The following is a 15,354-nucleotide window of genomic DNA, read 5'->3' on the forward strand; positions in this document are numbered from 1 at the left end:
GAAATTGGTGAAAGAGAGGTCACTGAAATTACTTTAATCAAAAAGTTTGAAGAAGATAATGAAAAGGTGAAGCAAGAAAAAAATGTTGAAATTAGCCAAGAGCTTCTAATGACAGAACTATCATTTCTTGATTATTATGATGGTTATGAGATCACAAAAGAAGGAGATCTAGTTGAACTCAATGAAAAAGAAGAAATAAAAGATGAGGTAATAAAGTTGATGAAAAATTTAGAAATTCCCTAGATATTGATTTGTGATTATGTATCAATTTTAATGAGTAAATAACAATTCCAATTAAACAATCAAAGACAATCAACATAACGATTTAACGTAGAAAAATCACAATTGAAGCGCCTCCAATTGTGATAAAAAATCACGGGCAAAAGCTACAAAATAATCCACCAAGAAAATATAAAGGGATTACACAAGTGTACTCTCAATTACCTAGCAAATCCACGCCCGAATTGAATCGACCCCTATGTGCCTCTTCTGGCCCCGTCTTCACCTCAGAATTGTCTTGCCCAACGTTGAATCTACAATGCCGATGTCGAATCACGACTATGAGCCACTCCGAAATCTACCAAATCTTCAGGCTCGAATTCCACGGAATCTACCGAAGAACAACACACTCTTTTATATTGAACGAAAAAAATAATCCTTTGATGTATACTTTTCAAACCAGATTTAAACTCAAACAAACATCAAAGAAACTAGCAAAGAAGCTCCAGATATAAACCCTAATATCCAAAAAGAATATCTGAAAGCCGTACATTAAAATTTAACTAAACTGCACCTTTTATAGCAAATTATTTCGCGATCTCCGCTCGAGCGGAGCGCAAGAATGGCCGCTCAAGCGAATTGACGCTCGAGCGTAGGAAGTGTCACTTGAGCGCAAAAACACAACTTCTAGTATTTTTGTAGACGGTTCAAACTTCTGGAACTAAATATTCTCTGTTCGAGCGCACAAATGGCCGTTCGAGCACACAAGTAACTTCGACTACAATTTTGCTTCTGGCTTCGGGGGTGCTGCCCCTCGACCCCGCCTAGGCGTTGCCCTTTGGACCCCCGCGAGCTGACTAGGCAGCTCGATCCCCGACATAGTCAGCGAATTGGCAAACATGATAGGATTAAGATATCAAGCTCCTCTGCATATGCACAATTCGGGTTGGATTCGCATATAAAAACTCATAACCTCACTGAAATAAAATATCGAATAAAATTACAACTGAAAGAAGTTTTGTCAAACGGGATTGCCAAGAATAAAACTTAACAATTGACATATGTACTAGAAAAGTTGATTGAGGATACAATTGAATGTCCAATTAAATCTAAAACAAAGCAAAGTCTAGAGAGTATCCAACATCAACATAAAATACACTTCATTGATTTCTTTGATGTGGAGCAATTTAATTTGATTTTCAATACTTGTTTAATTAATCTTGTCGACCAGTTGAAGCATATAAAGAAGAACTTTCAGAAAGAAAACTTTTTTACATACAATTTTGGAAGAGGGGCATACAGCTGAAGTATTCAAAATCTCTCTTTATTTAGCATGGAAGATGACAAATCTCTAGTTAGAATTTGAGGTCGAGTTCTTTTAAAGATGAGAAGAATGATGTAGAACAAAATTATATAATTTTTATATTTCTTAATTTTATTATTTTGGAATTAGATTCTAACTAGGATTTTAAATGGTTTAAAATTTTAATTTCCTATTTTTTTAGGTTTCTTAATTTGTGTTGGTTTAAGTTTTCTAATTTATTTTAGAATTACTTTTCCTACAAGTATTAGGTTTAGTTTATTATAAATAAGCCTACAAGTATATGTAATGAATTCATTTAATCAATAATATTTTAAAGAATTTTTCTTCTATCTTCCTTGTGGATTCAAAAGTGTTCTTGTGGATTTAAGAATTCTCGTATACTAGAATGATATCTAGTCCATGTTTTGTCTATTAGAACGATATCTAGTTTCTTTCTACACTACCTAATATGAACTATGAACTCGAGAACGAGTTCTTTGAAAGAAGAGGAGTTTGATGTAGGACAAGATTTTAAGAATTCTTATATTTTTAGTTTTAATATTTTTGATATATTATTTTTTTAGAATTCTTGTAATTTAGTATAAATATTTTAGAATTATTAGGTTTCTTAATTTGTTTTGATTTTGTTTTTCTAATTTCTTAGGTTTCTTATTTTCCAAGAAGGAAAATATTTGGGACCACATTTGGGGATGACTTCCACACTCCCAAAGTAATCCTAACTCTCAATGTATGTGTGAGATCCATTCATGTATATATGGGGTTCACATCATGAGTGGTCCAGATTTGTGGGGGTCTTGTGGAGGTTTTGTGGGGATGGGGGTCTCAATCATTGCTCTTCCACTTCAAGAATTAGATTAGTTTATTATTTTCTAATTTGAGTTTTATTGGTATCCAAAAATACTTGGCCTCCATGATTTACATTATTATGAATATGTATGTAAGCCTTATAACAAAGAGAACTTTTATTTAATAAAATTAAAAAATATAAAAATTATATAATTTTGTTCTACATCAGGATGTGTCTTAATTCATCTTTTATTTTGAAACTTGATGATTATAGATTCAAAATTTGCAAAACCCAAAGCTCAGTTGGCAAAAGACTACGGAGAATGATGGTCACATTTGATAACTGAATTCATCTTTTATAATTTAACCAAAAAAATAAAAGAAAAATAGCACAGATTGATCGTTGAAATAATGAAAAGCAGAGTTCAATCAACCCAAAAAAATTAAAACGCCGTTGCCGGGGATCGAACCCGGGTCACCCGCGTGACAGGCGGGAATACTCACCACTATACTACAACGACCTTCTTGTTTTAGTTTTGTACAAATAGTAATATATTTATAATGGTTCGTAATTCCTTCCATCACTATCAAAAAGCCAACTAAAAGTAGTCTAGTTAGCTGGTATTTGTGCATCTCACTACCAAATCAAAGAAAATTAGGACATTCGTTTACTTTGATTTTCAAAATCTTTTTTCAGTTTTTTTTTAAAAAAATCTAAAACAAAATTTAGTGAAAAATATTGATCCTTTTTCATCTATTTTTATATTTTTTGGAGACAAAAATAATTTTGAAAAAATCAAAATTATTTTTTTAATATTTATTTTTATCAAACTAATTCTATTTTTTGGAAAAAAAAAAAAATTAAAAAACTACTTTTGAAAAGTAAACCAGACATTGATTTTTGAGTTGTCTGACCTCAATCCAAATATCATTTTTCTATAAAGAAGTATCAAACGTGTTCCATCCAAGTACATTTTTTTCTTTCAAGAATTTGTCTGAAATTTTGAAGGTCAATAAAGACTTTCTTTCACAACAGCAAAGTTAGAAAAACAGAGTAACCATGTCTTTAGTCACAGTTGTTACACTAAATCTGATCTTAGACTATGCCTTTTACATAGCTTTAGCAAAGTATGAATTTCGAGTTTGGGAAATAAAAATAATACCTCTATATGGCTTTTCAATGATATGAAAATTCCAAATCAACAATTGGTAAGTAGAACTTGTACACACTACAAAATAAATATAAGAATTCAATGATCAAACAAGTTTCTCTCATTCAAAATTCAGGGCCTTACATCAAACTTAAAAAAAAGATCTAGACAACAAAAGAATAAATTCAGTTGATACAATAGCAAAACAAAAGAATAAAATTCTAATTAAAAAATAATAATAATTAAAGAAATAAAAAACAAAGACAACAAAATTTTATGCTGCAGTTAAAACTCAAGCTCGCCAAGATATGGTTCTAACTTCTAGTGCCCCAATTTAACCATGGCATTCTGCACAATTATTTATGTTGTATTTGGTTGGAAGATTTGAGGAGGGATTTGGAAAGAGAAAGCAAAATTCCACCTAACTTTTTCCTTTCCCTTTCCAAATCCCTCCTCAAATCTTCCAACCAAACACAGCGTTAATCGGCAGTGGCGTCATTCAGAATAAATTATGGTCTTCTAGTGCCCCTATATTGGATTAGAATGAAGCTACAAACCAAGAATCTTAAATAACTCCAACTTTTCTTTGTTACAAATATAAGAGTTTCAGTCACGTCGGACATATTTGGGTGCATAACGCATAAAGATAACATTTGGAGGTGTAAGAGGAGCTAATTTAGGCCCAATAGCCCAAGATTAGTGGGCCCGAATTTATCGCAAGTCCAAGATTGGTGGGCTTGGATTTATCGCCGTCAAACGGGCTGAATGGCTCTAAGCCTCGAAAGGGTTCGGATCCACAAACCTAGAGACTTACTCAGGCCCGGACTCGAAAGGGTATTAGGCAAGCCTAGAGATCCGAGGCATTCGGACTCGAAAGGGTTCGGATCCACGAACCTAGAGGTCCGAAATACTTGGCTTCGAACGGATTCAGACGCAATCTAGAAGTCGCTCCGTTAATGAGTCCCAGAACACTTGCGGGCTCGGAGCTTTCCAAGATCTACGCACCAGAACCATGGGCGTAATGGAGTTCGAACAAAGGACCCGATCCTGAGGACGGTGAGTGGAGACAAATTCACTCTTCGGTTAAACTAGCCTATACCCGGGTCGAGGTGGCACGACCCCGGGGGGTCCATGAGACTCGGTAATATTTTGCGGCAGGACGTCCTCTGGGACTACCCCTGACCCTTTGGGATGATTGGGGATCATTGGTTAGGTGTGGCTAAGAAGAAGGGTTCGCCGAGGGAGTGATCTCCTCTTCGGGGTTTTCTCATCCTCGGAGAAGTCACCTCCTCGGACAAAGTGGTTAGAGAGAATATCCCCCATGTGCCTTGCACATGGGCTCCATCCTACATCATGAGGTTCCTATAAATAGCACCCACCCATAGCTTTACAAGGGATGGATTTTGGAGATTTTTAACTCTTGAGAAAGAACTAATTTCCCTTCTCCATTATCAACCTTGAGAGTGAAAGTGGGAGATCCATGGGAGAGCCTTGCCATTATTCTATTCTCTAGCCATTTTGCCTTCTTCTTCACCCAATCTCTTATCTCCATCATCTCCTTTGTTGTTGTGTTCCTAAGTTGAGATTATTGAAGAATCTAAGCCTCTCATCATATTCTAGAGAATTCGAAGTTGTTCTTCAAGGATTTTCGAAGATCTTCGAATTTTCCAACTCTTTTTCTTGAACCCTCTCCTACAAGTTTGAATCAAATTTAGCTAAAGATTTGATAAAATTATAATTTGAAGATAAATTCTGTTACCTATTAAAGTTGGATTTTAAAAAGAATTTAATGAAATTAAAACTTTGACAATGAATTTGATTATAGGGAAAAAATAATTTAACGTGAGATATTGTGCGCAATAATTAGGCAAAAAAAAAAGTAGATATGTTATGTAGACACTAGACAGCTACGATTGGCCAATTTAGCTAGCACACAAGATTTTAATTAATTTTTAACTTTGTTACCTATTGGCCTCGTTTGGTGTAACTGTTAAAATAACTTATACATTATAACTTAACAGATTATACATTATGACTTTAATCAGAAGTTGTTAATCTGTTTGGTGTAATTATTGGATTATAAATTTAAGTTGCTGGGTAGTATTTATTAAATAAGTTGTGAAATAGCTTTTTCAATTAATTTTTATTTTTTGTTTGTCTACATTTCACATAAAAAATAATAACAATAATCTATAGTCCATTTGGGTCTTTTTTTTATTTTTAAAAAAATAAAAAATAAAAAAATTTAAAAGTATAACCATAAATTAACATATCCACAGTAGAAGCTGATAATCAAAAACAAGGGTGAGCAGCTTCTCATAATCAACTTTTTTGAGTTAAAATAAACTATTAGAATCAGAAACTGTTTGAAATAAATTTAACCAAACAATTTAAAATAATTTTTTCAAAACTAAAAGTTAGAAGTTAGTTTAAAAAAAAGTTGAAACAAACACCCCCAATGATAATGGGTGCAACAAAATTATTAGCTATAGGCAAAAACTGCGTTGGACTTTCTGGGTGGGTTGTTTTTTATGCTGCTGATCCAATAGCAACAGCTTGCTTGGTAAGCCCACTTTTCTTCCAGATTAGGCTTACTCTGGATTTCTTTCTCTCTCAAATGGGTTCTTAGTTGTGGGCTGATCCTTGACTTACATAAGCCCAGAAATAGAAGAGGTATCCTTTTTACTTATATGCCTTATTTCTATTTCTAGTTCTAAATCCCAAATGTGATTTCATCATATAACGGCAGTGCTACTCTCTTTATGAAAAAAATAAAAATAAAAATAAATAATAATAATAATAATCTCAGCCATAAACTTCGCTTACACTAAATAATGTGTACTATTTTTTTTCTTTTTCTTTTTTCTTTCTCAATTTTTTATTGTTTATTTTTTTGTATGTGTGTGTACTTGTGCATTTTTAGTAAGTCAATACGATTAAAATTCAGAAACTAAAATAGTATGACAACTATGAAATTATTAGCTATATTTTCATCAGATTAAAATTGCATACAATTTAATAAAATAATCATAGTGGATGTAATTTTAATATTCCAATAAATAAAGTTATTTTTTTTTTATTTTGTAATTTAATATGAAAATATAATTATAGTAATGCACATCAAATTTTATATTATAATTTTTATTTTTTTTTCTAATAAATTTTGAAAATATTAATAATAAAATCTGAATTAAAGTCCATAATAGCCTAGCCCATATTGGCCAATATCGGCTTGAAACCCATATGCCCATATGAATCAAAATACCTACAAGCCCTGGGCTTAAATCCAGTCTGGCCCGTTAAGTAGGCTTATTTTTTCGTGGATCTGTTTGTTTTCAATTTGGGACACCTTCATTTTTATTTATTTATTTATTTTTAATTTGAATTGGGTAAACCTCTAATTAGATTCATTTCAAATTTTATATTTTTATTATTATCACTTACTTATTTCCTTTAATTATTTTGTTATTTAAGTGCATAAACATGCAACAAAACATAATTGCCAAAATCCCGATTTTACTCTGAATCTCTAATCTGGTTAGAACATTATTATTGTGCATCTCTGCATGTTCCTCTTTGATATCCTATATCTCTTTATGTACATAACAAAAGGTCAGTCAGTCTAGTAACTTGAAACTCTAATATGCAACCCATTTGGTGCTTCCACTCTTGGAAATTTCATTAGCTTATCTCCCCCAACTTCTTCCCATCTGCATTCAAAACAACAAATCAAATTTAAAAAATTAATTAATTAATTTAACTATATTCTAGACTTGTATTTTTCCATTCAAATTAATGGGTATATTTACCTGTAACTAGTAACAAAATAATGAAGGAATGTACAAATTTCTGCTATTCCCAATTCCTTTCCTGGACACTGCCTAGTCCCTCCTCCAAATATGAACAAGTAGTTCTGAGACTCTGTGCTTTTATCCTGCATTTATCATTCATGCCTACAATTATGATTTTTCCAAAATATAATTCTAGAATCATAATTTTTTTCTTTTTTTTTTTTTCCGTAGTGTCGGCAACACTGCATTCTGTGTGTTATTCTGTGAAAAATTTGTGTTTGTAGTATAGTGAAGAATTTGTGAATGCTTACCATCCATCTCCACGGGTTGAAGGTTAATGGGTTAGGATATAAACACGGGTCGTAATTAATCTCTCTTGTATAAACATAGATTCTCCATCCTTTGGGAATAATAAATCCTGAAAGATAGAGAGATTAAATATTTGTTAATTACCTTAAACTATATATGGCCCATCAAGACACCATCGAAAATTGGAGGAATCAATAATGAATTAAATAAAAATTGAACTAACTGTGTTGTTTATAATCATAATTTGAATTATTCTTCACTTTACAAGTGGCGGGTCATTGACATAGAATGTTCTGGCTGGAATGGTTGGTATCCCATGTGGATCCTGATATGGTAGGGTCGGTTCTCACTGGAGACTTTGATCTAAATTCCATTATATGTTTTAACATTTTTTAGTTTGGAAAAATGCTATCCATCATAAATTTTATATGGAAAATTATATCGAAATTAAGTTATATGATGTAGATGTGGGTCAAACCCAAAATAATTGTAATCCACCAAATGTATATTTTTAATTTTTTTTTTCTTTTGAATATGTAATATTGTTGTTCTGTTTAATTAAGACTGTACTTAAACTATTAAAATTGTGGAAGAAAAAAAAGGAACAAAAATACGAAAAGAAAATGAAGTAGATTTTTCTTTTTCTTTTTTGATAGTTTGAAAAATAAAAAAAGAAAAGTAATGAAAATGTAATTAAAAAAACCATTTTTGTTTACTTACGGATAAAAATTAATATTAATAATTTGATTTATTTTTAACAAATCTAAAATTCAACCACAAAGTAAAACTTCCAAAAAAAAAAAAAAAAAAGTGTTATAAAACAGCTCATTGAGCCCCTCAAGACCTCTAAAGACAGAACCGAAAGACATAATAATATATCCTGTGACTTACCATTCATTTCCATGTCTCGAGTTGTCTTCCTTAAAACCCCATTAACAATTGTAGCTAATCTTGATGTCTCAAAGATCACCTGTACCCAATTAACACCACAGTTAACTTAATTTTTCAAAACTTTTTGATCTAAATTTGCAAATTAGGAGTACTAGTCATCCTCAATATCTCAAAATACTTACAGCCCGCGTAAATCGCATCGACTTGTAATCTTCCCAGTCAATTGGATCCTCGGGTCTTTTCTTTTCTCTGATTGCCAAGTGTTCTTTCTGAAAAAAAAAAAAAAAAAAAAAAAAAATTAAAACCCCAATTAGATTAATTTTCATGTTTTGAGATTTTGATGAGATTTGGGAGATAGAGAAGTATGTTTGGGACTCACTCTCAGTTCTTGAAGAACATCAGGGTGGTCATGAAGGTACTTGACAGCCATCATTGAAGTAGTCGAAACAGTCTCGTACCCAGAATACAAAATTGTGATCATTTGATCAATGATCTCTTCATCACTTAGTTTATATCTGTTTTCATCACCATTCATCAGGACATCAAGCATGTCATGTTGGGTTTCTTTGGAATCTCTTCTCTCATTCAATAGTCTTCCCAGCATGCTGATGATATTCTTCCTTGCCTGTGACACATATCAGTCACATCACATACATGCCAAAGTACCAAAAAATATTTCTAGAAAATCGTGTTAACACTATGTTGAGAGCATTGATTAATGTGTTAATAGGACACGATGAAAATTTTAAAAAAATTGCAGGCAATTTACCTGAAAACCCCGGTGGTAGTTTGTGCCAGGAAGGTTGATCGGAAGCGAGAGGGTTCCTAACACTAGCTTAAAGAATTCAGGCATGAATTCTTGAGACATTGAGACAGATTGAATACCGGCAATTTGGTTGAGCGAAGAGAGAAGTGCCATCTGAACATAAAATGCAAAACAACACAAGTATGTTAAAACAGAGGAAAATGAGCAAGGTTGGAGATTTTAAAAATTTTATAAAAAATTCTACTAAATGTGTCGTATGGGTGTGGAATCACATGAGATTCATATTGCGTAGGTCCCACACCCTGTGAGACATTTGATAAAATTTTTGATAAAATTTACAGACACATAATTAAATTGCGGAAAAGTATTAAGAATATACACGTGAATACAGTCTATACAGTACATGTGGGTCCTATCAGGCTGACTTTAATTCCATTGTTAATTAAATGTACACATATAAATGATAGAATGCGTTTTTTCGAGAATTGAATCAAACCTCTTTGGTTTTTTCTTGAATGTCAATGACTTTTTGATTCCAATCGCTAAGGTGGGATCTCATGAACAGATCGATTTTCGGCAAGAGATGGTCTCTGATCATGGAAGGGCTAACCAGAGTAAGCAGTGCCCCTCTCATGTACTTGTGAGTGGAGCCATGGACAGCTGCAATGTTGCATTTGCCTAAGATGTCAAGCATGGACTGTGGATACCCTGGAACAAGACCTTTTGCCTCATTCATGAGTATGTATCTGTTTAATTCTGGATCCATTGAAACAATTGTAGGGCAACCCAATATGTGGGATTTGAAAAAAATTCCATACCTGCCGTTACTCACAGATTAACCAATCATTAATACAAGTTTACAACACAAAATACAAAGACAATTTTTCATGATTGCAAGTTCCAATTGATATCAGCCTATATGTATGACTATGATATAGATATATATTCCGATACTGTTATTTAAAATCATAGCATGGTGAAATCACTGTGATCGACAGATTAACCAATCATTAATACAAGATTACAACACAAAATACAAAGATAATTTTTCATGATTACAAGTTCCAATTGATATCAGCCTATATATATGTATATATATTCCGGTACTGTTATTTAAAATCATAGCATGGTGAAATCACTTGTGATCAGTAAGGGTTTGTTGGTTTTAAAGTGGGCTGTGATTGTCCATCTACAAAACTAGCAAGAACCCTCCAAAATATCATATAAAAATTACAAATTAACAGAGTATGAAAAGAAACAGAGAACTATATTGAAACAGAGACAGCACCAATAAAATCCATGTAAGCAAGAGAGAAAAGATCCATGAAAGAGTAATTTACCTTGCTCTTTGGTTTTTCATGAAATTAGGACCTTGTTTAAGGAACTCAGTGGTCTCCCCAAAGAGAGGCCAACCCATAGTACCAGGAGGCAAGCCTTTCTTCTTCCGGTACTTCACTTCATTCCATCTCAACAGAGCTGTACAGACACAGATCAGTCCCAAACAAACACCAAGGACCACCATGAGTACAGCCATTGTTGCTCTCAAGAAGAAGCTCTCTAAACCTACTTTCTCAAAGAGAGAGAAGAGAAAGAGAGGTGTAAATAGTATGGGCTTGCTCTAATTTAAACTTGCAACAAGTGTGCGTATATATAGCCCCTGTTTGGAGTACACCATTATGATGAGAGAGAGAGAGAGAGGGGCTATATACGCCAAAGTGCCATGCATCCTACAACGCGTGGGACCCACTTCTCAACTCCAAAAGTAAATTTTCTAGTTTTTTTTTTTTAAAAAAAAATATGATAAATTATACTGACGATCCCTATAGTTTGAGAGTTGTGTCACTTTTAGTCTTTAACTTTTCAATTGTAACACATTTGATCCTGAATTTTGAATTTTATTTTAAATAATAACAATTGAATATATTATTACTTAATTTTTAGAGCAAAATTATCAATTTGATAAAATATAAATTAATTTGATAAAAATAAATGTCAAAAAATATTTTTAAATATTTAAAAATTATTTCTATCCACTGAAGACAAAATTATGTAAAATTAATAAATATTTTAGATATTTATTTATTTATATCAAATTAATTTTTATTATGTATTTAAATGATGACCATGTAATGAGTAATTTTTATTTTCATTAAATTAGTTTCTATTTTTTCAAATGTTAAATATGGTAATAACTTTAATATCCTTATTAAACCAATTCAATAAATAAAAAAATTTAAAAAGAGGGGGGTATATACGCCAAAGTGCCATGCATCCTACAAGGCGTGGGACCCACTTCTCAACTGCAAAAGTAAATTTTCTAGTTTTCTTTTTTAAAAGAAAATATAATAAATTACACTGACGATCCTATAATTTGGGAGTTGTGTCACTTTTAGTTCTTAACTTTTTAATTATAACACATTTGATCCTGAATTTTGAATTTTATTTTAAATAAGAACAATTGAATATATTATTGCTTAATTTCAAGAGCAAAATTGTCAATTTGATAAAATATAAACTAATTTGATAAAAATAAATGTCAAAAAATATTTTTAAATATTTAAAAATTATTTCTATCCATTAAAGACAAAATTATGTAAAATTAATAAATATTTTAGATATTTATTTATTTATATCAAATTAATTTTTATTGTGTGTTTAAATGATGATCATGTAATGGGTAGTTTTTATTTTCATTAAATTAGTTTCTATTTTTTCAAATGTCAAATATGGTAACAACTTTAATTTCATTATTAAACCAATCTATTAAATCAAAAAATCTAAAACTAAAAACATTTCATATATTAAATATATTGATTACACATTATAATCTTAACAATCACCCATTACAGGGTCATCATCCAAACACATAATAAAAATTAATTTTGTAAAATAAATAAATAAATAAATGTCTAAAAAATTTATCAATTTTACATAATTATATCTTTGATGGGTAGAAATAATTTTTAAAAATTTTAAAATATTTTTTTGGTTCTTAACTTTTCAATTGTGACACATTTGACTTTAAATTTTGAATATTCTTTCAAATAAGGACAATTAAAGATACAATTATTTAATTTTAAGGACAAAATCTTCAATTTGATAAAATAAAACTAACTTAACAAAAATAAATGTCAAAAACAGATTTTAAAATTATTTCTAATAAATCTCATGAAAAATTATATGATCATCATCTAATAAATGTCATTTATTTTACATAAAATATAAACTAACTTAATAAAAATGAAATATTTAATAAAATATTAAAGATTTTGCTTAACTTTACGTGATCATCATCTAAACACATAATAAAAATTAATTTGACATAAATAAATAAATGTCTGAAAGATTTATCAATTTTACATAATTTTATCTTTAGTAGGTAGAAATAATTTTTAAATATTAAAAAATATTTTTTTGACATTTATTTTTATCAAATTAGTTTATATTTTATCAAATTGACTATTTTGTCCTTGAAATTAAACAATAATATATTCAATTGTCCTTATTTGGAACAAGATTCAAAATTCAATGTCAAATGTGTCACAATTGAAAAGTTAGGACTAAAGTAACACAAGTCCCAAACTATAGGGATCGTTAGTATAATTCACCCAAGAAAATATTATACATCTCAAAAAATGGATTTGGGATGGCTGATGTGTGGGAATGTACAGTAATTATTATTGAACAGTTAAATGATCATTCAAACCGTTCATATTTTAAAATATATCAAATAAAATGTATCTATAAAAAATTAAATTAATCGGATATCGTTTACTCATTCATCAAATCACATTTATATTTACAAAAATAAATAACAATTATGATTTAAAATATTAAAATGAATGCAAATGTGAGTGGATAAAAGGGTAAACGATATCCGATTAACTTGATTTTTTGCAATATATTTTACTTGATGTATTCTAAAATATGAACGGTTCGAATTGTCGAAATAGGCCCCGAAATGGGCCCATTTAGTTGCAAAACAGTGGCTGCTGTATGCTCTCGCACAGTAACTATCCCAAATCCCCGAATAATCTATTAAATTTTCTTCGACACCTCTCACATGGGTATATGACCCTAGGGTTGTAATTTTGGCCCGGCCCGGCCTATCCAGGCTCGGGCCAGGTTAGGCCCATGTCGGACCTTGCAGGCTCCCGCCAAAAAATTGGTCCGGGCCGGGCTGGGTGGGGTTGGCCCATGGGTCAGAAAACTAGGCCTAGGCCCAAGTCCAAGTCTAGGGGTATTCGGGCTTTAGGCGGGCCTAAACAATTTTTTTTAATTTTTTTTAAAATTTTTTCCACCAAAATTTTATTATTTTCCATTAAAAATAACACTGGGCCTCGGGTGGGCCGGGCCTCGGGTCGAGCTTTTGAGCGAGCCTTGAGCGGACATATGGGTCGGGCTGGGCTTCAAAACGATGGCCCAGGCCCTGGTCCAAGGCCACAGGCTGGTCTTGGGCTCGGGCTTTAACAGGCCGGGCCCACCTCGGGCCGCGGGCCAAAATTACACTCCTGTATGACCCACACAAACCCACATATGTATAGGTCACACACACATGTGAGAGGCTTGGTAAAAAATTTAGTAGATTATTTGGGGACTCTAGCATAACTTTTTGAATGAAATTGTGTAGTGGAGATTAAATTTGTGTAATATATAATTTATATATATAATAAATTTAAACTATAGAATGATAATTTTAAATAATTTTTCAATAATTAAGTATAAATTCATAATATTACTAATAAATTTTATTTATTTATTTAACATAGAGGTGGGAACCATTAAAATTACAGTAATGATTTAGAGCTCTATATAATGAGCTCTAAATCCACCACTAGTGAGGTGGAAAATGAAAAAAAAAAAAAAAAGGAAGAAGAAATGACAGTGGGTGCATCATTAGTTGTAGCTCTAATTAGTGATCTCATGCATTATTGTTAAAATTATGTTCAGAAGAAATGGTCATGAGACTACGGATTAAGAATCTCATGCCATTAGAAATGCCTTCTAACGAGAGGACTAACAATTCCTGAGAATGTGGCACACAAATCCAATTCTATGAGATTAGAAATGAAATGTGTGTTTTATCCCTCATTTTATAAATAATTTAATATAATTTTTTTAATATAATATCAAAATATAATTTTTAATATTAAATATATCAAAAACACCAAGGATATTTATAAAATTTTACATAATTAATCTCATCATATAGGGTTCGTTTGGGAAGTGGGATAGCTTTTTGATTTTTTTACTATTTTAGCTTAGGGTTAAAAAGTCTCGTTTGAGAATGACTTTTTGACTTTTTTTACTTTTTGTGAGAGAAATAATATAATAATTGTGGGTTACATATGATATTTTGTTTTATTAGACTAAAAAATTTATTTTATTTTTTTGTACCTAAAATAACCCCAAACCCAACCTAACTTGTCTTTCCAAACGAAGTCATAATAACAAAATAAACATAAATTCTTACTAATCCGATAATCATCAAATAAATATAAGCTTTTTTAATTCTTTCACTAATAATTCTCACATTAATAATCTAACTCTAAAAATAAGCGGATCCTAAATCATATCCGGACTAAAGATCAACCATTCTTTTTATTTTTTATTTTTTTTAACAAAAATGCTTTAGACCACTAATTAGTGGTGGCTCTAATGACGTAGTAGTGAATGGCAAATTAGTGATCTATAGCATTACTCTTTTTTTAAACAACTAAGAATTTTGATTGATTGTAATGCAGACTTTATCGATTACTTTGAATGTGTATTATTAAACTTGATTGACAAACGAGACATTAAAAAACTATCCCATAAACTCTCTAATTTAATCCCTTAGGGCATCTCTAATAGTTATTGCTATATTATTATTATTATTATTACTATAATTTGATAATGAATAGTACTATTTTGTCAAATTATAGCAACGGTGCTCTAATGGTCATTTGTTATTTTAGTAAATCTCAATCAACTTTCCCTTCAAGTTTATAGGTATTGTTTGGATATAGGTTTTTTTGTGATTTTATTTTTGTTAATTTTTTGTCTTTTGTGACCTTTTTTAACTGTTTGAAAAATATATATATATATTTATATTATTCCTGACTAGACAAATATAAA

At 31.0% G+C, this 15,354-nt stretch overlaps 1 protein-coding gene and 1 non-coding gene across 2 annotated transcripts; both read right to left on the minus strand.

The window, feature by feature from the left end:
* Positions 1-2,778: 2,778 nt before the first annotated feature.
* On the minus strand, positions 2,779-2,850 carry TRNAD-GUC (transfer RNA aspartic acid (anticodon GUC)). Its single transcript has one exon. It is a non-coding gene; the product is annotated as a tRNA-Asp (tRNA).
* A 4,129-nt stretch (positions 2,851-6,979) lies between these two features.
* Positions 6,980-10,918, minus strand: LOC114306437 (cytochrome P450 85A1). The gene is made up of 9 exons (XM_028251668.2): positions 10,578-10,918; positions 9,734-10,055; positions 9,241-9,390; positions 8,851-9,096; positions 8,654-8,740; positions 8,472-8,550; positions 7,583-7,689; positions 7,290-7,414; positions 6,980-7,190 (listed from the first exon to the last, which is right to left on the minus strand). Exons 1-9 carry the CDS (start codon positions 10,769-10,771, stop codon positions 7,103-7,105), a joined length of 1,398 nt encoding a protein of 465 aa, XP_028107469.2. The 5' UTR covers positions 10,772-10,918; the 3' UTR covers positions 6,980-7,102.
* Positions 10,919-15,354: the final 4,436 nt, after the last annotated feature.

The sequence above is a fragment of the Camellia sinensis genome, chromosome 1 (assembly GCF_055761805.1).
Source record: "Camellia sinensis isolate YWXY chromosome 1, ASM5576180v1, whole genome shotgun sequence".
In the NCBI taxonomy this organism is placed as follows: Eukaryota; Viridiplantae; Streptophyta; class Magnoliopsida; order Ericales; family Theaceae; genus Camellia; species Camellia sinensis.

Excerpts from the sequence above, each read along its gene's own strand:
- LOC114306437 (XM_028251668.2), bottom strand. The coding sequence starts at position 10,771 with ATGGCTGTACTCATGGTGGTCCTTGGTGTTTGTTTGGGACTGATCTGT. Across the intron at positions 7,690-8,471 it reads TCGAGACATGGAAATGAATG|GATTTATTATTCCCAAAGGA; the intron begins GTAAGTCACAGG and ends TCTATCTTTCAG. Across the intron at positions 7,191-7,289 it reads TATTTTGTTACTAGTTACAG|ATGGGAAGAAGTTGGGGGAG; the intron begins GTAAATATACCC and ends TTTTGAATGCAG.